Consider the following 23140-nt stretch of genomic DNA (forward strand, 5'->3'; position numbering starts at 1 on the left):
GCAAACAATAGAGCAGCATCTCGGACGCATTTCCCCACCGATAACTGTGTTTGGACATATTCAAAGGAACCCGAGTGCCGTTTCCCGCTCCTGGCCAGCCTCGTGCAAATAAAGGCTGCCCCCATGATGTTGATCAGAGAGACTCGGTCAGACGTGCTCGCCACCCAGGTAGCCGTGAGTGCAATTTCCCTCTTGCCACAAATCAAGGGTCGTGAATGGAGTCTTCAAAACAGGGCACCCACCGCCATAGGAGCCAAAAGGTCGGCCTGCCTTTCTTCAAGCTCGACGCGGTCGCCTGTTATGTTGTTGTTGTTGTTTAGTCGCTTAGTCGTGTCCGACTCTTCGTGACCCCATGGACCAGAGCACGCCAGGCACTTCTGTCTTCCACTGCCTCCCGCAGTTTGGTCAAACTCATGCTGGTAGCTCCAAGAACACTATCCAACCCTCTCGTCCTCTGCCGTCCCCTTCTCCTTGTGCCCTCCATCTTTCCCAACACCAGGGTCTTTTCCAGGGAGTCTTCTCTTCTCATGAGGTGGCCAAAGTATTGGAGCCTCAGCTTCACGATCTGTCCTTCCAGTGAGCACTCAGGGCTGATTTCCTTCAGAATGGATAGGTTTGATCTTCTTGCAGTCCATGGGACTCTCAAGAGTCTCCTCCAGCACCATAATTCAAAAGCATCAATTCTAATTGCAGCCCAAACATGCCAATTGTCAAGGGTCCACAAGACTCCTCTTTGTCTTTTGATGCAGCAGATGAGCAGCTGTCCCTCGGAAGTTAATGTGACTTTGGAGAAGTTGGTGGAGAAGGCATCTGACGCGTGGTCATAAGGCTCTGTAAGGAGAGGAAAGTAAGCACGCACAGCTCTCTCCATGAACCATTTTCGATCTGGAATTTCGTTCTTTAGGATGCCTTCACACGTATACACACATCATGCGATTCCTACCCGCGAAATTAGAGCGAAATTGAACGTATAGAGTGATCTGACAAACATGGTTTCCTGATCTGAACTTTCTGTTGGAGGGTTTTTTAATCTGCATCTGCTCGTTCACACGCGCGAGTCATCGCAGCCCCCAGGAAAAGAGAGTGAATGGTTGCGAACCATTCATTTCCAGACTGAACCCTACAGCCGCGCGACTTGTAGCCGGATAAAGGGGGAAAAACACACACACCTCGCCGTGCCAAGACGCAGGCACCAAACGCCTAACGTCTGAGGTCCTCAATTTAGGGAAGGATGGTCAGTTCAGAGGTAGAGCTCATGCTTCGCAGACAGAAGCCCAAATTCCAACCCCCAACCCCCCTTTTAAAGTGGCCAGGGCTGGCAAAGTCCTCGACTCTGAAATTCTGCAGAGCCAGTGCCAGTCACTAAACCGAGCTCGATGGACCACAGGTCGGGCTCTGTATAAAGTTCTATGTTCCCAATACATTTGACTAAGATGCTGGAGAAAGAAGTCTGGAGAGGATGTTAACAATTGCGTTTGCACACAGAACTGCCAAAGACTGGAGCAACGCGGATGTTACGAAGTAGCAGGCTGTGGCAACATTATCCGCAGCAGATCATCCCGTAAAGTCTAGGGAACCTCCAGCGGATCTGAATGGCTACAATTCTGATCAGGGAGATTCTGAACGAGAGGCTTCCCTGTCCTAGAATGAACGCGGGGGAACTTGTGAGTCGAACCGTTCAGAAAACGAGCAACTAGGCTTCCCAGAAAGTTTGCGGGGGTGAGGCTGCAAACCAACCAGCATACCTACTACCTACCTACCTACCTACCTACCTACCTACCTCCCACATATCTGGTCCTCCCCACTCCCGCCTTTATCCTTACAACAATCTTGCGAGGTAGGATAATTAAGAGATAGTGACTGGCTGGCCTGAGAAGATCCAATGAATGTTGGGGCTGAGCGGGGATTGGGACCCACGCCTTCTGAGCTGGGTACGGCATCCTGCGGGTTAAACCACGCTAAGATTCCTTAAGCAACTCCGTGCACATATGTCCATGTAAACCTGCGCAGGATCGCGTCGCACGTCGCATTGCAAGCAATGGGCTTTATCGCCCATCTGATAAACTCGCAGCACGAGTTATTGGCCGGTGCTGAATTTGTGCCTACACATTCATCCCGGAATTTGTTTTTAGTGCCGCTGATGAGTCCAGAGAGCCAGAGAACTTGCCCTCATCGGCTGAATGTGACTGATTAGTGAAATCGAGCTGCACTAATATCTAGAAGTTTCAACAGATAGTCATTACTTGAAAACAAAACAAAAAAACAAAATAGATTAAATGGTTCATTGTTTAGGATAGAGATATCAGAAGCTGCAATTCTACTCACATTACACAGAAACGGATTTCAAGGGCATAAACATAGCTGTCAACTTTTCCCTTTTCTTGCAAGGAATCCTATTCGGAATAAGGGAATTTCCCTTAAAAAAAGGGAAACGTTGACAGCTATGGGCATAAATAACAAATACATGTATTTTCCAGGAAAATCTAGGATCTAAACTGATGGGAGTAAAAGGTCTCAGATACCTCCTACACACCTGGGAGTGAGTCCCATTGAATTCAATAGGTTTTTTGAGGAAGCAGGAATAGGATTCAGCTGTCAGTAAGTATATTTAGCCCTTTGAGGTATACTGGTTTAGCTAAAAAGCCTAGTTTAATTGTGTTTGGACATATTCCAGCAGCCTCCCCCAACAAGGTCCCTTCAGATATTTTAGACAACTCCCATCATTCCCTACCATAGGCTGTGCTGGCCGGGGCTGATAGGAGTTGTAGTTGAAAACGTTTGGAGGGCTTCAGCTTGGGAAGGGCTGCATGACAGCCTCCAACCATTTGTAAGTCAGCTGTGGATTTTTATAATGACCCAAGGGCATTTTCAAGCAAGATAAAACTCTATGAAAGTCACATCTGTGTACAACAGTAGTTCTGCCCCTATGCCATGGACCACTTGGAAATCTCTAGGGGTCTTGGTGGATCAGTTAATAAACTCAGGTTGCTGAGAAGGTCTCCATTAAATATTCACTTTTTATTGGTGAATAATTTCTGAATTTCATAGAAACCTTTTCAGGCAGAAAGAGTAAATTAATAAGTGTGCACAAAGGATATCAGCCCATCAATAGTTTATTCTGTTTTACCTACGCTTACGTCATTTCCTGGTAGGGTTGAGATTAAAAAAGAAACAGAAACAAAAAAAGTTCCTCTTCTGCCTTTAAGAGCAGCTTGATCTACAGATGCGAACAAGTGATCATGTTTCTCTTGTAAATTCTGCAGAATGAACTTATGCTAAAGCACCAATAGATTCCCTCTGCCTAGCATGTTGGCAACTCTTATTATCCGACACCAACCAGCAACAGTACTATACAGATAAACATCAAAGCCAAAGGAAGGTGCTGCGTTTCTTGGCACAAATTTATGACAATTCGTACAGTCAAGTGAATGATATATTTTAGACCTTGTTTAACAATAAGGGTACCTACCTATTTGGCTTAGGAGTGCTAAGGCTTGGACAAATCAAGTTTCTGTTAAGTGGAGGAAAACATTAATTGTAAAGTGGTGATAATAACTTTGATCAAAACATCAAAACTGTTGAGAGAGAGAGAGAAAATCAACAGCAGCATTTTAGTCTGGGTTGTTGAGGAAATGTCTGTGTTTAAACTGGCAAAGAAATAAAGCAAAAGCTAGATTGGCAAATACAAAGAAAAGCCTCTGTGTGAGAGTATTTATTGCAAGATGGCCCTATATAAAATAATTAAAGGCCTGACTGATTTCAAGGGACCATAAATCTCAAGAGGTAATTATGCGATGAAGGGACAATCTTGCAACATGTGAAGTGATGCAGGAGGCTTGTTAGAAAATGCCTTACTTCTTTCTGTTGTGTAACTGTTGAAGACACAGAACTGCTGCTCATTAAAAAGTGAGCAGCTCTTAACATGAATGCTACTTAGCATTGCTACTTTTTTTACTCGGTGGTGCAGTTAGGTAATACAGTATTTGACTCTGGCCTTAATGGTCTTAAGGGACTGGACACACATCACTTTGGGTTGTAATGCATATTAAGGTAAAGGTAAAGGGACCCCTGACCATTAGATCCAGTCGTGACCAACTCTGGGGTTGCGGTGCTCATCTCGTTTATTGGCTGAGGGAGCCGGCGTACGGCTTCCGGGTTATGTGGCCGGCATGACTAAGCCGCTTCTGGCGAACCAGAGCAACGCACGGAAACGCCGTTTACCTTCCTGCTGGAGTGGTACCTATTTATCTACTTGCACTTTGATGTGCTTTCGAACTGCTAGGTTGGTAGGAGCAGGACCGAGCAACGGGAGCTCACCCCGTCACGGGGATTCGAACCGCTGACCTTCTGATCGGCAAGTCCCAGGCTCTGCGGTTTAACCCATAGCGCTTTACTTCAAAAATGTGTTAAGCCAGACGCCGAGTGGGATAACTTCCCTAAAGTGGAGTTTCCTACCTTGATGACAGCATTGTTCTGATCTGACCTTCACTTTAACTATGGAACTTGCTCCCATGGGAAACAGCAGTGATGACCAACTTGGATGACTTTAAAAGAGGATTAGACAGATTCATGGAGGATAAGGCTTTGCTCTCCCTTCAACCGGCTGGAGGCAGTACACTTCTCAGTACCAGTTGCTGGAAACTGCAGGAGGGAAGATTGCTCTTGTGGATTTCCTGCAGGCATCTTGACTGTAAGAACAGGATGCTGGGCTAGATAGGCTCTTATGATTTTAAGTTCTGAGCCTTTAACATCAGCTGTAATGGGATATGTGGAACTTAGTGTTGCATGTCACCCCAATCTCTGAGTGCTGCAATATTCCAGGGGCTGTAGGTGCTTAGCCAGGGTTCAGTTTCCTTGAACTGAGGGACAGTGGAGACAGTGGTATCTTTAGGAATATATTTATACATATTGTTATGTACTGAGTTGAATAGGTTCCAAAATGCAGCAGTCTGTTTGGTACTAGAACAATAGGATTCAGAATGCAGCAGTCTGATTGGTCCACAGGAGCCACCCAATCCAGCTCCAGGTGGAAGTGAATCCGCAGCCTGATTGGCCTACAGGAGAATCCCGGAATTAGCCAATCATGTGGGGCCCATTGTATAAATAATGTATATAAAGCAGACATTCTGGGGGAACTTCCATTCCTCCTCACCACTATGAGCTGAATAAAGAACATGAAATCCACTCTAGACTCCGAGTATATTTCACATATATACATCCTGAGCCTATGATGGAAGGGCTCATCACATTAACAACCCAATAATGACATGCTTTCCCCCATAGCCAGGTCTCTCACTCACAAGCCTCAGCCTGTTTCTAGCTTCTAGCTCAGCTTTCCCACATGCTTCAACTCTAGCCTTTGCACTTCTACCTACCAAACAGCTGAGGGAGAGAGGGCCCACCCATTTGCACAGGGCCACTTCCTTTGTTACCTTAATGACCCATACTTTGGGAGCCATTACCAAGCTGGCTTGGCTATCCCAGCCATTGAATTCTTGCTGGATCCAGGAATGAGCAGGGACTCAGGCATACAGTCTAAGCCCTCCCCCTAAACTGACAACACTGTGTTATAAGGAGAACTGTGACATTCAACAGGTGAACTGTCTAATGCTTTATGTTGGTATAGATGTCTGAATCTGATTTGCTAATATTCATCCTTCTAGGCTGCGTTCTTTAAGGAGTTAATTGTATTTAGGAATGTGTTATGACATGAGAAAGGTCTGTAGTCCTCATGTATGACTACAGCAGGTGGGCTTCCTTTATAGGCCTTTTTAAAACCATGGCATCATGGCAAATAAGCTGATACAATGTATATACAGTTAAAACTTATCAATAGAGTGAAACATCTTTTTTTAATTATTATTATTATTATTATTATTAATAATAATAATAATAATAATTATTATTATTATTAATAATAATAATAATAATAATAATATGACCTATGGAGGCAATAAGGGACATGGGTGGCGCTGTGGGTTAAACCACAGAGCCTAGGACTTGCCGATCAGAAGGTCGGCGGTTCGAATCCCCACGACGGGGTGAGCTCCCGTTGCTCGGTCCCTGCTCCTGCCAACCTAGCAGTTCGAAAGCACGTCAAAGTGAAAGTAGATAAATAGGTACCGCTTAGGCAGGAAGGTAAACTGTGTTTCTGTGTGCTGCTCTGGTTCGCCAGAAGCAGCTTAGTCATGCTGGCCACATGACCCGGAAACTGTACGCCGGCTCCCTCGGCCAATAAAGCGAGATGAGTGCCACAACCACAGAGTCGGTCAAGACTGGATCTAATGGTCAGGGGTCCCTTTACCTTTATGGAGGCAATACTATAAATCTTTCTAGATAACAGTCCCACCTGCTGGCTAGAGTTAAATACATTGGTTAAGCCAAGGTTCTTACTTAAAAAGGTTCTCCCTCTTCTCAGTCTTTGGAATGCCATGTATCAGTGGTGGTTAGCATAGTCCCCACTCAAACAATTCATGCATGAGTGGAGAAAGACTCTGCCTTCACTAGCATCCTGCTTTATCAGAGCTCTCTAGATGGCTAATAGATGGTTGCAGAAAGCTTGCTTGCACTCATTCCCATTAACTGAGGCTTTCTGGTGCCATGACCACTTAAGTGGTGGTGACACATTAACTTTTGCATGGCTTTTAAAATGGCAAATGCCCTGTTCTTTGGAACAGAGATGAGGAGAGAGGACTGCAAGCACTTTTATGCTTTGTAAGAGTCAGATCCACAAAGCTTTGTGTGACTAGTGTTCTCTGATGCATGAGTAGGAAGGAGGCATTTCTATCCACAGATATTGAGTTATAGTTCTTCTTTATGAACCTTGAGAAGACTCAAAAACATTTCCTTTCTACGTGTCCTTTTGGTGCTCAGTGGAAATCACAAGATGCTGAGAAGTTCTATACAAGTGAGCATCTATCATCTATCACCCATCTATCTATCTATCTATCTATCTATCTATCTATCTATCTATCTATATCTATCTATCTATCTATCTATCTATCTATCTATCTATCTATCTAATTTTAAGGAAGGACTGTTGGGGCTCTGGGGGTTATGGTTCATCTGTGTGTGGGAACTGCCCCCTGCCTGCTCCCCTGCCCATGGATGCCCAGGCTTCCAACATGGTTTACTCAGATTTTGAATCAAGTCAAACCAACGTCTTGGGTTTACATGATTCAGAAAGATGACACACAGACCAACACACAGTGTCCCAAGTCAATCTGATTACAACCTGAGCAAAATTCATGTTAAATAAAGACATTAGACAATCCAGTATGTATTTGATATGATGTCTGTGGCATCTCATTCAGTCTTCTGTCATTTAGAGTGGGTTCATGTTTTAATTAAAATGCTCAGAAATAAAATGCTAGCACTGTAATGCCTAGTTGACTGATTTTTTTTTTATTAATAACAAAACTTACGAATTTAGTAGCCTGGGTAGATATAGGATTTAATGCTACTCCTTCAGAAATTATGTAATTCTGGGTTTTTCCTCTGTCTCCTCTTATCTCCCTGGGCTTCTGACCAACTTTCTGTGGAACTCAAACTAGGAAGGAAGTTGCACACTGGGGCTACAATCCTATTCCCACAGAGGATAAAAGGGATATTCTTATTGATTTCAGTGGGATTAGGATTGAGCCTTTCTTGCTGTGCAAATGAATAACTTTGAAGAGGGCTCAGATTCCTTGCATCTACTGTGCTATAGTGTAGGAAAATAAACAGTGCCAATTTATCTGAAACTGTTCCTCACCAGTGTGCCAGAATCCTGACCCCCAGAGAAACTATTGTGGCACAGGCTAAGGGGCTACCCTTCTGCCTATTGTGAGCTTTTCCTTTGCTTCCTTCCGGATGCAAATCCCAACATTCCATTCAGGTCCTCCTTCCTGATGCTAATAGCTCTTTATATTCATTGCCATGTCCTGCCCCTCCTGCTGAGGCTCCTGTGGAGAGGTGTCATGGCTGCCTAAAATGGCGTACTGATGGTTCTGTTTACTATTTAAAACTACAAAGAGTCTTCTGGCATCTTAAAGACAAATGTATTACGTCATAGGCTTTTGTGGACCATAGGCCACTTCATCAGATGCACAATTTTTAAAAAACGTACTCTCAGTTGCTCTTTGACTTTCTTTTTAAAATCCTGTCCATGTTTATGACTCTTCCCCGACTTTCTTCATAATTTATATCGGTATTTCCTCCACACATCCCAGTATGGCTCAAAAGAAAACTGTTAGAAGCTCAGCAATGAGGCTTTTCAGCATTAACTGAGGTAGTGAACAACTGAACTGTAGAGGGCAGTACCGGATGGCAGAATGAGAAAGTTTACTCTTAATTTAAAACAAGGTAGATGTCTGGATTCAGCAAGCAATTCTACGCCCACTTACCTAGGAATTAGTGTAACTGAGTTCAGTGGGCCTTACTTCTGAATAGACATGTATAGGATTGCATTATTGTATCTCCAAAGAGCTCAAGGTGACACACCTGATTCTCTTCTCCCCTCCCTGCTTTTATATTCACAACAACCCACTTAAAACAAAGAAAATAACATTCAACAATCCATTGGAATATGATTGTACACAATAAAACTAACTCTCATAATATCAGTAAATAACTCTCAACAATGACAACACAATAAATCATTGCTAAACTATAATCAATAAAAATAACAGCAAGTCACAATACAGTAACATCAGAGGAGGAATAAAGGAAACTAATAACAGCAAGTCATAATACAATAACATCATGGAAACTGATAAAGTGGAATGATGTTTGGATGGTCCAGTATAAATCAACCAGAAATGCACTATTATTGGGCCATGACATGTTGCAGAACACGCTGGTGAAAAGACGATTCTGAAAGGGCCCCTGAGAAATCACTCAGTGAAATTTAAGGCCAAGAGAAACTCTGATCTGATGACGGCACTGACATGGCAGTTTATTCTATTTTAACATTTCCTTGTTAATTTCTTGTTAATATTTGAGCTTTCACACAATGTAAAAGCCACCTCTGGAACTAATATAGCACAAGTTTAGTTCTCACTTCCATATTATTTGCAAATGGATTTTTCCCTTGGAAACAACCTGGAAATGAACACTAAACTTGCACTGTGTTATTCCACTATGGTTCCAGAAGTGGCTTTTACGTTAAAACTCAGATATAATGCAGAACTTAAGAATTGGGGGAAAGTCATGAAAACAAACCAAACTGCCATGTGAGGGAGAAACCTGGGTCTCCTTGTCCTAGTGTGTCACTGTACTGCCACACAGACCCTTTAAACAGAAGTTAGGTAAAGGGACCCCTGACCGTTATGTCCAGTTGCGGATGACTCTGGGGTTGCAGCACTCATCTCGCTTTACTGGCCAAGGGAGCCGGTGTACAGCTTCTGGGTCATGTGGCCAGCATGACTAAGCCGCTTCTGGCAAACCAGAGCAGCGCATGGAAACGCCGCTTACCTTCCCACCAGAGTTGTACCTATTAATCTACTTGCACTTTTTGGAGTACTTTCAAACTGCTAGGTTGGCAGGAGCTGGGACCAAGCAACGGGAGCTCACCCCGTCACGGGGATTCAAACCACCGACTTTCTGATTGGCAAGCCCTAGACTCAGTGGTTTAGACCACAGTGCCACCCACACCCCAAATAGTAATTGTGTAGAGGCTGGAGGACTATGCACTTGACCATATTTAACTTGACTGGTCCCCCCCCTTGTTTGCTTGCAAGGTGCTTTGGGGTTGCCTTGGGCAAGATAAAGCAACTAACAAATGTAATATAAATAAGTAAATAAAAATACTGAATGAATGAATGAATAAATCGATTTATTTCAGTCACTGACCGGAGTGCAAGCATATGCAACAACAGAGAGCATACAGATATAAATAGAGTAAAATTAATCTCTAAGAGCTGAAGCATGATAAATAATTCAGACACAAAACAGCTCTCTCTCTATGTTAAAACCTTATATGAAAATACTGAGCCAGAACAGTGGTCTAGGCAGCCCACGGCTGTCTCTACAGAGGGGCAGAGGATTCCCCTAGCTCTTGGCCTTTTAATTGGACATACCGAGCATAAAACATAAGAAAAGTTGATGGTCCATGTAGCCAGGACTGGATTTAGGTTTGATGAGGCCCTAAGCTACTGAAGGTAATGGGGCCCTTTATATGTCCAGCTGTCCTTTGTCAACAACAAATTGTTACTGTTTTTCTGTTGAATATATGCTATGATAATTTATGGACCTAATAGGTATCTAAAGCCATTTGCACATGTTGCCATGCAACCAGTCCACGCAGAACGTAGGCACCCTGTATATAGAAATGAGCACACCAGTGATATTTTAGGGAGAAGGCGGGGGCCATTACTTACCGTACATCATAGGAGCCTAGACAACACAAAACACCATTGCTGTATGTAGGTTTCATTTTATTTGTTTTTATCTTATATTTTGGAAATGTACATCCAGGTGTTTTTTTCCTTTAATTTTTTGGGGACACCCCAAGAGAGTGGGGCCCTAAGCTATAGCTTGTTTTGCTTATATGTAAATCCGAAATTAAAAGACGCCTGCTCCTTAGGAGAAAGGCGATGGCAAACCTAGACAGCATCTTAAAAAGCAGAGACATCACCTTACCAACAAAGGTCCGTATAGTTAAAGCCATGGTTTTCCCAGTAGTGATGTATGGAAGTGAGAGCTGGACCATAAAGAAGGCTGATTGCCAAAGAATTGATGCTTTTGAATTATGGTGCTGGAGGAGACTCTTGAGAGTCCCATGGACTGCAAGAAGATCAAACGTATCCATTCTTAAGGAAATCAGCCCTGAGTGCTCACTGGAAGGACAGATCCTGAAGCTGAGGCTCCAATACTTTGGCCACCTCATGAGAAGAGAAGACTCCCTGGAAAAGACCCTGATGTTGGGAAGGATGGAGGGCACAAGGAGAAGGGGACGACAGAGGACGAGATGGGTGGACAGTGTTCTCGAAGCTACAAACATGAGTCTGACCAAACTGCGGGAGGCAGTGGAAGACAGAAGTGCCTGGCATGCTCTGGTCCATGGGGTCACGAAGAGTCGGACACGACTAAACGACTAAATAACAACAACAACAACAACAACAACAACAAATCCGGCACTGGTCCAAGCAGCCCACAGCTGTCTGAGAGGGGAAGAGGACCCCCCAACTCCTGGCCTTTTAACTGGACCTGCCGAGGATAAAACATAAGAAAGGCCGATGATCCACGTAGCCTAGCATCCCACAAGCAGGACTTTGAACGCCCTCTCTCCACAGAGAGCCAAACGCAGCCGAGGGGATCGTTTCCAGCGCGACCCTCCCTTGCCCCAGGGGGCGCTCTCGCCAACGACGCACCCCCAACCCCACCGTTTCCTCTCCCACTCCCTGTAAGCCGCGGCCGGCCAGGCCTGTCTCTCTTGCGTTGACTCCGCGTCCCAGCCCGTTGCTAAGCGACCGCGCGCGCTTCTCTCCCCGCGGCGGGCCAGAGCTGCCGCCGTCGTCGTTGGCGGCCGCTGAGGAGGGAGAGGCTGGGAAAGGACGAGATGGGGAGAGGTGGAACCGAGCCGTGAGGGAACCGCTTTCGGGTTGGGGGTGTCGTTTCTGCCTTGGGAGGCGGACCCGGACGGGGGGCGGGGCGGTCCACAGCGGGGATAGGACCGGGTTGAGTCGGCGCGGGAGGAATCGCGGAGCGAGGTTTGCTTGAAATGTTTTGCGGGGAAAAGTTTATGTCGGGCGAGGATTTGGCGCGAAGCAGCCGCGTGGCAGAAATCCAACAGGTGCAGGTTTCCATCGTCGTGGGAAACCTGCTAAGTCAGGCATAGGCAAACTCGGCCCTCCAGATGTTTTGGGACTACAACTCCCATCACCCCTAGCTAACAGGACCAGTGGTCAGGGATGATGGGAGTTGTAGTCCCAAAACATCTGGAGGGCCGAGTTTGCCTATGCCTGCCCTAAGAGGAAAGGGGCTTGCCCTGTTGAATTTTCCGGTCCCAACTCCATTGTTTAGGGGTAGTCGGAGTCCATGAGCAACTTGAGGACCACGGATTCCCAGCCCCAGCCTGAAAGGCGCAGGACCGACCTTGCCAGTGAGTGGGTGTGGGATGGATGTGGGAACTATATGGCCTGTGCCAGATTTATGTATAGTAGTACCTCGGGTTACATACGCTTACATATGGTTACTGTAATGCTTCAGGTTACAGACTCCGCTAACCCAGAAATAGTACCTCAGGTTAAGAACTTTGCTTCAGGATCAGAACAGAAATTGCGCAGCGGCGGTGCGGCAGCAGCGGGAGGCCCCATTAGCTAAAGTGGTGCTTCAAGTTAAGAACAGTTTCAGGTTAAGAATGGACCTCCAGAAAGAATTAAGTTCTTAACCCGAGGTACCACTGTGTAAGCTAAACAAGCTATAGCTTAGGCCCCCACTCTCTTGGGCCCCCAAAAATTTTTAAAGGAAAAAACCACTGTATTAATTGTATTTCAGTTCAACAATTACTTTGGTAAAATACATATTTTGTTATGTGCAAATGGATTTAGATATCTATTAGGTATCTATTAGGTACCTATAGCATATATTCAACACAAAAAACAGCGACAATTTGTTGTTGGCAAAGGACAGCTGGACATATAAAGGGCAACATTACGTTCAGTAGCTTAGGGCTTCATCAAACCTAAATCTGGCCCTGCCTAAAGGGCACAGGACCCTGCCAATGGGTGGGTGCGGGATGGATGAGGGAACTATGGCTGCTGTGTGTGATGACTTGGTTGTATATAACCAGCTAGACCTGTTGTGAAAGTAAAAAAAGGCGTCCCCAATTAATTATGCAGCAGATTTTTTTTTTTAAATAGCAAGTATTTTGTTAAAATGGCAGACAGCAATCTCTGTCTTAAAAGAGGCATTTCTTCCTCTTTTGCTCAGGAGGTAAGGCCTCTCCTAAGAAGGCACCTGGTATAACTTTCACACACATCATGTAAAAAAGTCAGCACTTGTGCTGTTTCAGAATCATTGCCTTTTACTTATATGTACAATTGTGCAAATTAACTAACATTTATTTTATCAACTTGCTTTTTCTAATAGGCAGTACCCTTATTGGAAACTATTTAGTCAAATTAATGTTGAAATATCATTCTGGATTTATTTATTTTTATAGAGGAGCAGGTTTTAATTAATTACTTAATTAATTAATTAATTAATCAATTGCATTTACATCCCACCTTTTCTCCATGGAGCTCAAGTGGCATAAATGGTTTTCTCCCTCCTCACTCATTTAATCCCCACAGCAACCCTGTGTGCTAGGTTAGGCAGAGAGACTATGACTGGCCCAAAATCACCCAGTGAGCTTCATGGCTGAGGCTGAACATTTTATAAATCTGTCAGTCAGTGATATAGTTTGCTTGTTGTTTGTGTGTTACCTGTGGTGCTGGGGAAGGAGAAAAATTAAATGGGACAATTGAAGCCCTCCTGTTCCTCTCTCTGACTAACCATGGTAAATTAAATGTTTGTGGCTTTTCTGTTTTTCTTCTCCTTTTTCAGACTTCCTAGCAGTTCTTCAAAAAATATTTAGAGCTTCATATAAATTAGCATATCTGGAATCACTTTTCAGCTTGTCCACATGAAGCTCCCAGATATGCTAATTTACAAAGTCAAGAATATTAAGAGGTCTCCTAATCTTTTATAGCTATGAATTTTAATCACATATAAGTAATATTCTATGCTTATTTCTTGAAAGGTGCAAAGAAATGGCTAGAAAACATGAGCATTTTGGCTTAAGCTATTTGGAAGAATTGCGTATCCTTAAGGAACGTGAAAATATCTGCAAAGAATCTCGACAGAAATTTGTCAAGTTTAAACAAGCAATTGCTGATGTTCATGGAGAACTGGAAAAATCCAATTTGGAGGTTGAACCACCTGAAACAGCCTTGTCTTATAGGAGCTCAAGGAGCCCATCCCCACATCTTGAAAGTACAGATTCTTCTCTTGAAGTGGATTCTTCTAAACGTCTGAAAGCAGTTAGGATCACTATTACCGGCCTGGAAGATGAAACACAAGATGTCACAACTTCACAAAAGACATCTAAGAAAGAGGGCAATGTTGACAAGAAACAGTCCCCTAGTTTTAAGAAAACAACCTCAGAAATCAAAAGTGATAACATGGAAGGTGAACATGAACAAGTTGCAGTAGCAATAGCTTCTTTCGTAGGTACAAGCAAACAACTCACAATGCTAAAGAAACCAGAGCCCCCACCGAAACCCAAATATCAAAGGAGTCATGCGAAATCACCATCTAAATCTGTTGCTCTACAGAAAAACATTTTGGGTATGGAACAACTAAAGCAAAAAATAACATCGGAAGAAGTAGTTGTTTCTACAGTTGGAGGAACCAGCGCTTTAAATGTAGAAGCTGATGACACACATTCTGTGGTTTCTGGTTCAAGTGGAAAATCTGATATGTTGAAAGAAATTTCAAAACCATGCTTATTAGGTTCAATATTTGACGTTGAAATATCAGTTAGTAAAAGAAGCAGTGGCTCATCTAGTATGAAGTCTGCTGCAGAGGCTTTGGTAGAAATTTCACGTGGGAGTACATCAAGCATTTCAAAAGCGAGGCACCTCACGCGAAGTAGGTCACAACTACAGCGTTCCCTGCAAAAGATGCCTTCTGGAATAGCTGTAAGGTCTATTGATGAAATTATTGCATCCTTGAAGTCTACTATACCAACTCCCTCGGACCTGAGGATCAAAGAACTTGTGGAGAGTATTCTTGGTCAGGACTACGACGTAAACAAAGCAGTAGGTGGACTCAGAATGCGTGAAATATGTTTGGTTTTATTTTTAAAATTTGCATATTTTTCTCTAAAACCTACACTGTGCTATAACACAGATAAAAAGTAGTACCTTATACAACTAATAGTTAGACTGGGCAAATATAAATGCATCCTCCTTTGATAGGTTTTCTGTAGTTTAATAGATATATTAGTAGAAGTATCCTGGAAGTACACAAAAGCCATTGTTGCAGCCTGCTGCAAAGTATGTATGTATGCACGCCTGTGTGTGTGTGTGTGTGTGTGTACAGGCTTCATCCTGGTGGTTCAAAGTGAATTAAAATGGGTTAAAATAAAATAAAACACTTATTCTGTTTCTGACTAGGGCCCTAAGGAAGAGTTTCATGCATGTGAAACACATACTGAGGGTGCTTGTCTACATGACTTTCATGTTTGAGTATCATGTGCAGCTTTCCAAGTTGATATTGGATACAGAGATTGATGTAGTGCCTAACTTACAGTATACAGAGATCAAGTTCATAGGTATGGTACAGCTTGAATTGTGCCAGAAATGTATAGGATCATAGGATAGTGGTTATTGATAGAACGTGCTTTAAAAAAATTATACGGGAGATTCCACACTTACATTAGCATCAACTTCAGCAAAATGTTTTACTGTTGTTTGACATTGGTGTACTTTCTAATATATTTATATATATTTTCTAATATATTTATATATATTTTCGTACAATGAAGATATTAGCTATGAATGAAGAACTTCAGGTGAGAGAACAAGGGACTCCAGCTGTAGAAGTTTCACCTTTGGAAATGGAACAGGTAAAATTGATAAGGTTCAAGGCATTATCAGAGAATGATGTTAATTTTTTAGTATTATTTAAGAGGACTGCTCTAATAAATGTTTTAGTCCTTTATCATATACGCTGTAATCAAAGTAGCTGCAGATTGAAACGAAGGAATATTGGTTGAACAGAATCCCCACTTGCCCTGTCACTTGTACATAGTAGCATAGGGCCACTGACCCCCCCCCCCCCAGTACGGAGCACATTGACTCCATAAGAAACTACTATGGAGGATTTGGGGACCTGGAGCACCATGTGAAATGACAAAGCCTGCAGCTTGTGGGAATTGGTAACATAGCTTCCCGGTAGGTGAGCAGATCTTTAGATCCAGGCCTAAATGTGAAAAGAATCTAAATTGTATCACATAGTAGTACATACTATGTAAACAAATGCCTTCCTCATGGCTAAAAGATGATGCTAAGAATCATGCTTTTTAATCTTAATCTTTGCAGGCCACAGCACAACAGGCCAGTGGCCACAGAGGCAGGGAAATGACAGTGTGATAAAATAAGTAAGACAAGACACCACCTTGAATTGAAAAATTGGCCGCAACTTGATTACAGATGTAAGATGGATTTTGGCATGGGCATTGGGTTTGTATCCTGGATCAGCAACCTGCTTGCTGACCGATATCTCTATCAGGGTAGAGCCTGGCAAAAGGACAATCCCCATTGATAAAGATCTAATGGTGGAATTCCATAGGATGCCATTCAGGGATGTTCTATAACCTGTTGGCCCCCATCAAATGCTTTCATTATGGCTAAAATGTGACATCAAAGATCATGCTTTTTAATCTTAATATTCTTTCTTTCTCAAGCCACCACCTGTTAAAAAAGACCATCTGGCAACAGAGTTGGCACCTGAAGAACCGACAGCAGAAGATGCTGAACAAGCGAAAGTGGTATAGCTTAAGCTTCTGTTATGGAAAAATATTTGTTTCTTATCCTGACATTCTACGCTGTTCTCCCTCATGGCAGCAGAACATAGAATTGATTATTAAGCTTACAGAGAATGAGAATGCATGCCATTGCTTTGGTACTGGGACAATGCCTTTATATGGAGAAGGAGCATTGCGCTAGCTGAGGTTGTGCTCCAGATTTGGAATGGATTACAAAATAAACTTGCACATGCAAAAAGTGGTGGTGGTAGGTACAGTTAGGAGACAAGATGGGTTATGTTGCACTGCTGTTTACTGCTAGTCAGTTTAGGGAGGTACTTTAACATTTGCACAAACACCCCCGCCCCACTGCAAGGACTGAAAGTGGCCACAGTTAAATTTCACTGTCAGGGTGAAATAAACTAGTATAACAGAACTTGCTTTAGCCACTTTACAGTATACCTTGTATTTCAACTATTTTATATCTGTTGAAAGCAAATGATGAAATGAGAGCTGAAAACAAACTTGGTTTTATATACATAATGTTATATATTTTATGTTATTTCTACAGTTAAATATCCTAATTTGTAATAGAATCTGCTTCCTTTTCTCTTTTGTTTTGAAAATCTCTCTTTTTAAAAAATATATCTTTATTAATTTAAAATAAATACATTTATGAGAAAACAGATGTACATACAAGTACATACATAAACAAACATACAATCAAACAAACAAATAACAGAAAATCTCATGAATATTCCTTGAATTGTTTTTGTTAGCAATGACTTATACCGTTTTCGCTCTATAGGACGCACCAGACAATAAGATGCACCTAGTTTGGGGGGGGGGGTGGAAACAAGAGGGGAAAAAATTCTGAATCCCAGAAGCTGGAACAGCAAGAGGGATCTGGCTTCTGGGATAGCCTCTTGCTGTTCTGGCTTCTGGGATAGCCGCTGAAGCCTCTCCCGGGCAGCGGGATGAAGGCTCCCCCTGCCTGGAAGAGGCTGCGCGAGGGTAAGCTGCCCTCTGTATCTTCCCCCATCTCCCGCAAGCACCATGCGCTCTTTAAAGGGAGTGCGGTTCTTGGGGGCTTTTCTGGGAGGTGGGGGAAGGGACAGAGCCACACTCTGGGAGGTGGGGGAAGGGACAGAGCCCCCCATTTCCCACAAGAGCCACGCGAAGCCTCCCAGGGCAGCGGGGAGCCTTCGTGGGGGCTATCCAAAAGCCAGAATAGCTAGAGGGAGCGCTGCGCAGTGGTCCCTCTAGCTGGTCTAGCTTTGCGCGAAGCCTCTGCAGGGCATGGGGAGCCTTCATCCCCGTGCCCTGCGGAGGCTTCGCGGGGCTATCAAAAAGCCAGAGTAGCTAGAGGGAGCGCTGCACAGCGCTCCCTCTAGCTGTTCTAGCTTCGTGCAAAGCCTCCGCAGGGCACGGGGAGCCAGCATTGGGAGGATGACTCAACCACACAGGCTGCTACTGGTTGTAATGAAGCATAACAATTACTACTTGTGTTATGGCTCCTTCTGAAAATTGACATCCCTGGACCTTTGCCAAGGAAAGAGCTCCCTTCTTCTGAGAATCCATTCAAGCCCGTTGATTTGGGGCAGTAAGAAATTTGCAACAACTGCTGCTGGGTTGGCAGGCATATAAGCATTGGGTCTCTGATTAATATACAGTATCCTTCCCCCAACCTGGTGCCCTCCAGATCTTATGAACTGCAAGTCTTAGCAGCCCCATTCAGACTGACAGGGCTTGGGGTTGTAGTCCAACAAACCTGTGATGGGCTACAGGTGTAGTATTCCTGGTGAAGATGATACAGCTTGTTCATAAAACATCACTGCTTTCATCCATGATGATTGATAATTTATGTACTGTAGATTGTATATTTGCCCTTTATTTTCTCTAGGATATACCAGGATCATCACGAAGAGCGAGCTTTCCCCAAGCTCACTTTCCCCAAGCTCACTTTCCCCAAGCGAGCTTTCCCCAAGCTCACTTTCCCCAAGCTCACTTTCAAATGGAAGCCGCAAGAGTGAGAGAAGATATTGCTGAAGTTAAGGTAAAACTTAAATTCTAAACTTTCTTGTTTCTGACTAGTCCTTTCTTTGCCGATACTACCTGTATTATTCTCTTTCCAAGCTGCTGTTTTATGCATCCTTTTTCTTATTCTTGTATCCCATGTGCCATCTGCTTTCTCAGTGTGAGCCTAGTCTTTGGGTGCCTCCAATATGCCAATGACACTTAGCTCTGTTTATCTTGACATCAGAATTAGGCAAAGCTGTGCAGAGTCTAGACAATTGGAGGGCTGGATAAAGCTCTATAAAGTGAGAAAGAATCCTAGCAAGTCGGATGCCCTGTGATTGGGTAGTTTTCTAGGTGCTCTCAGATTAAACTGGTGAAGTGCTGTATCTCAGTGAAAAACCATCTGACTTGCATGCAGAAGGTTCCTGGTTCAGTCCAGGCATCTCCAGGCAGGGCTGGGACAGATTCCTGGCATTGAGCAATTGGCGTAGATTAGGGATTCTGCTGGTTTACCGCCCGCCTTGCTGCCCAGCAGTCTCCCTGCCTGAGCTGACAGTCTTGGAGGTGGTGTTGAGGACCCCCAGACTGCTGGTTCTAGGGACCTTCAACATCCATGCTGAGGCGACTGGCTTTGGGGTGGCTCAGGACTTTATGACTGTCTGAATATCTGACCAGCTTTATATCATGGTTGTTAATCAGCTTCCTATGTTTGGTGAGCCTTTTAGAAAAGACCAAAATGTTATTCTTTTGGTAATTTATTCTGAGCAGGTCTCCCATACAGTAGACAAGGAAAAAGGATAGAATGACTGAAAAATATAAAATGACTGTTTCTTCTATGTAAAGCTGGGATTGGTTGAATTGCTAATTTAGGTGGTTGGGAATAGGGTTTGGTAAACTTTGGACCATGGAATGAGAGATCAAAACAAAAGCTTATTTTTAAAATATTTTGTATTATTTTAGATTTAATTTTTTTTAAAAAAATATTTATATATTTATTTTATATAATTATTTTCCTGAACATCAGGAAGACTAGTCTTACAGTAAGAGCTGGTTGACAGTGGAACAGACTCACATAAGAGCTGGTGAACTCTCCTTGCAGATTTTTAAACAGAGGTTAGATCATCTTGTATGATCTAGTTGAGATTTCTGCATTGCAGGAAGTTGGACTAGATGACCCTTCCAACTCCACCATTTTCTCTATTGTTTTAAACATAGCAAATTAAAAGCTAATCATTCTCACAGTGTATGCTTGTTTACTTGGAAGTAAATTCCACCATATGATTGTGTGATGGGATGGTGAGCTGCTTGTGCGTAAAATCCTGATCCCTCAGAGTTTGGCTAAGTCCCCAAACCTCTGTCTGTGATGGAGCTCCTTAAGCATGGCTCCATCAATCGCTCGTTGAATCGGACAGTGGGCATTTACGGAACTTCTTCCAGCATAAAAGCTCCTTAACGGAAACGCGTCTTCTGGACTCTCGGCGTGACAGTTTCCGCCGAGGAGTGGGTGTCCCTACGGGAGGTCCTGAAACCTCCCCACTGTTCTCGCTTGAAGTGTCTCTGAGCCCTCCCTCCGACTCACTTTCCCTTGGAACTCCACTTCTCCCCCTGCTGGTCCCCTCCTCCGCTGAGTGGTCTCTCTCACCCTCCATGAGCCCTTTCACCTCCTTAGTCTCAGATGACAGTTCCCTGACATCCACCTCCCCTCCAGGGCCCCCTTCACCCCCTTCCCTCCCCTCCTCTGCGGGAGGCGAGGGAGCAAAACCCCTGAAGGAACCTCCCTCATCTTCCGAAGTTTCGAACACTTCCCTCCACCTTTTGCTGTTTCCGGTTTCCAAGTACTTCTCCTCCTCGGAGTCTGTACCTCCTTCCAACTCCGATTCCCTGAATCCCTCCAGTTCCTCCTCATCGTCGGTGGTGCCAAAGTACTCCCTCCGGAACCTCGCTACTGGCTGAGGTTTCCTGGGGAACCTTTGGTGGAACGTTTCGATCAAGACCTCGTCATGGACCTCCTCTGCCTTCACCCAGGTGTTTTCCGACTCCGGTTCCCCTTCCCACGCGACCAAATACTCCACCTGATTACCCTTCCACCTGGAGTCGATGATTTCCGCCACATAGTTACGGCTTTCCCTTTCTTCTATGGCTGGCCCCCGTGTGGATACCCCTTCACCTTCCCCCCTGTATGGTGACAGTAATGACCTGTGGAATACTGGGTGCAGTTTCATGTGGTTCGGTAACCGGAGTCTGAAAGCCACTGGGTTGACCTGTTGGATGACCTCAAATGGTCCCAATCTTTTGGGTCTCAATTTCTTGCAACCCCCCTTGAACGGCAATCCTTGGGTAGATAGCCAGACCCGACGCCCCAACCTAATTGTTTCACCTTCCCTTCTGCTCTTGTCTGCCTGCCTCTTATATTCTTCTTTGGCCCTTTCTAAGTTGTGTTGGAGTTGACGATGGATCGCTTCCATTTCTTCTACAAAAAATTCAGCGGCCGGAACACTCCATCTCTCTCCTCCTTCCCCTGGAAACGCCCTGGGATGGCACCCATAATTAGCCAAAAAGGGGCTCATCCCGGTGGACACATTCTCTGCATTATTGTAAGCAAATTCCGCTAGTGCCAACTTTTCGACCCAATCGTTTTCTCTGTCATTGACATAACACCTCAGGTATTGTTGAAGGATACCGTTTGCCCTCTCCGCCTGCCCATTGGTCTCAGGGTGCCTGGCAGTCGAAAAGTTGACCTCTACGTGCAACAAGCTCATAAGCTTCCTCCAGAATCTGGACGTGAACTGTTTCCCTCTGTCGGAAACCACCCTCAAGGGGGCGCCATGCAGCCTAAAAATATGTTCTACAAACAATTTCGCTGTCTCTTCCGCCGTGACTGCATGTGAGCAAGCTACAAAGTGACCCATCTTAGTTAACTGGTCTACTACGACTAGTATGGCGGTTTTCCCCTGGGATTTGGGCAGATCAGTCATAAAATCTATCGACACCGCCTCCCACGGTCGTTCTGGTGTGGGTAACGGTTCTAATAACCCCGCTGGTGCCCGCCTTTCTCCTTTGGCTCTCTGGCATTGGTCACACCTTCTCACATACTCCCGTACATCCTCCCTCACCTTGGGCCACCAAAACTCCCTGGTCACCAACCACATGGTCTTGTGTTGCCCAAAATGCCCCGCTGTGGGATTGTCGTGCAGCTGTTTGAGTACTCTCCCCCTCAATTCCCCTTCGGGTATATATAGCGCCCCTTTGTAATACAATGCCCCGTTTCTTTCTTCAAAACCTCCGGGGTCTTCTCCCTCTCTCCTTAAACCTCTGAGCTTATCCTGGGCGTACTCATCATTTACCGTTCCCTCTACCAGTTCTCTTTGCCCCACCCAGGCCGCACCACACACCCAGTGGTCCTCTGGGATAATATGTCTCTCTTCTGGCGCTCCCTCCCCCTCCAAATATTCAGGTTTGCGAGAGAGAGCGTCCGCTCTGATGTTTTCTGGACCTGGCACATAGCAGATTTCAAAATGGAATTTGGAGAACTCCTGGGCCCATCTCACTTGTCGTTGGTTGAGCACTCGTGCCGTTCTCCAATACTCCAAATTCTTGTGGTCCGTACACACTTGCACCTTATGCTGTGCGCCAATTAGTAAGTGTCTCCATCTCCGGAACGCTTCGTGAATGGCGAGTAGTTCTCGGTCATATACCGTGTAGTTCCTCTCGGATTTGTTCAGCTTACGCGAAAAGAAGGCACACGGTCTCCATTCCGACTCATTGCTCCCTGGCTGAAGCAGCACCGCCCCCACCGCCCGGTCTGAGGCATCAGTTTCCACTCTCATGGGTTTTTGTAAATCCACATGCAGGAGCTGTTCTTCCGAAGCGAATGCCTTTTTCAATTCCTCAAAAGCGTGCTCCGCCTCCGCCGTCCAAACGAATTTCTTCTTGCTGCTTAGACAGTCCGTGATGGGAGCCGTTAAGTGGGCAAAGTTCTTGATGAATTTACGGTAAAAGTTCCCAAACCCTAAGAACCTTTGCACATCTTTTTTCGTTTTCGGTGTCTTCCATTCCAGCACCGCCTGGACCTTGCCTGGATCCATGGCTAATCCCTTGTCTGATAGGCGGTACCCCAGGAATTCCACCTCCTTGGTGTGGAACTGACACTTCTCCAATTTCACCCACAACTGGTTTGCTTGCAGCTGGCTCAGCACTTCCCTGACATCCTTTACATGCTGCTCCTCATTCTCTGAATATATCAGCACGTCATCGAGGAAGGCTACGCAATTCTTGTAGAGCAAAGGTCCCAGTACATGGTTCATGAGCGATTGAAAACAGGCGGAGCCTGCTTGTAATCCAAAGGGCATAACAAGATATTCGAAAGCCCCTAGGGGGGTGAACATCGTGGTCTTCCATTCATCCCCCTTCTTTATTCGTATCAGGTTGTACGCTCCTCTCAGGTCCAGTTTCGTGAATATCTTTCCCTTCCTCACCCTGGTCAAAATGTCATCAATCCTGGGCATGGGGAAAGTCACTGGTTCTGACACGGCATTCAGCCGCCGGTAGTCCACGACCAATCTCGGTTTATCCGTGTTTTTTTTGTCCACAAAAAACACTGGGCTGCCCCCCACCGCTCTGGACTCTCTG

General features: G+C 44.6%; 1 protein-coding gene across 8 annotated transcripts in view; it reads left to right on the top strand.

Moving 5' to 3' along the window:
• Positions 1-11431: 11431 nt before the first annotated feature.
• Positions 11432-23140, top strand: part of TTC6 (tetratricopeptide repeat domain 6) — a 74710-nt gene continuing 63001 nt past the window's right edge. Inside the window, exons 1-7 of one of the 8 annotated variants that reach the window (XM_083609172.1) lie at positions 11470-11584; positions 11666-11690; positions 13724-14783; positions 15512-15592; positions 16433-16516; positions 18396-18418; positions 18464-18548. In XM_083609172.1, the coding sequence (XP_083465298.1) occupies positions 13734-14783; positions 15512-15592; positions 16433-16516; positions 18396-18418; positions 18464-18548 (1323 nt within the window). In that variant the 5' untranslated portion in view covers positions 11470-11584; positions 11666-11690; positions 13724-13733. Of the gene's footprint in view, positions 11610-11665; positions 11774-13723; positions 14784-15511; positions 15593-16432; positions 16522-18395; positions 18549-23140 lie in introns of those variants that run through there. The other 7 variants (XR_014546998.1, XM_083609170.1, XM_083609175.1 and 4 more) reach the window with 7 other exon arrangements.

The sequence above is a fragment of the Podarcis filfolensis genome (assembly GCF_964270895.1).
Source record: "Podarcis filfolensis genome assembly, chromosome: 1".
NCBI lineage: Eukaryota > Metazoa > Chordata > Lepidosauria > Squamata > Lacertidae > Podarcis > Podarcis filfolensis.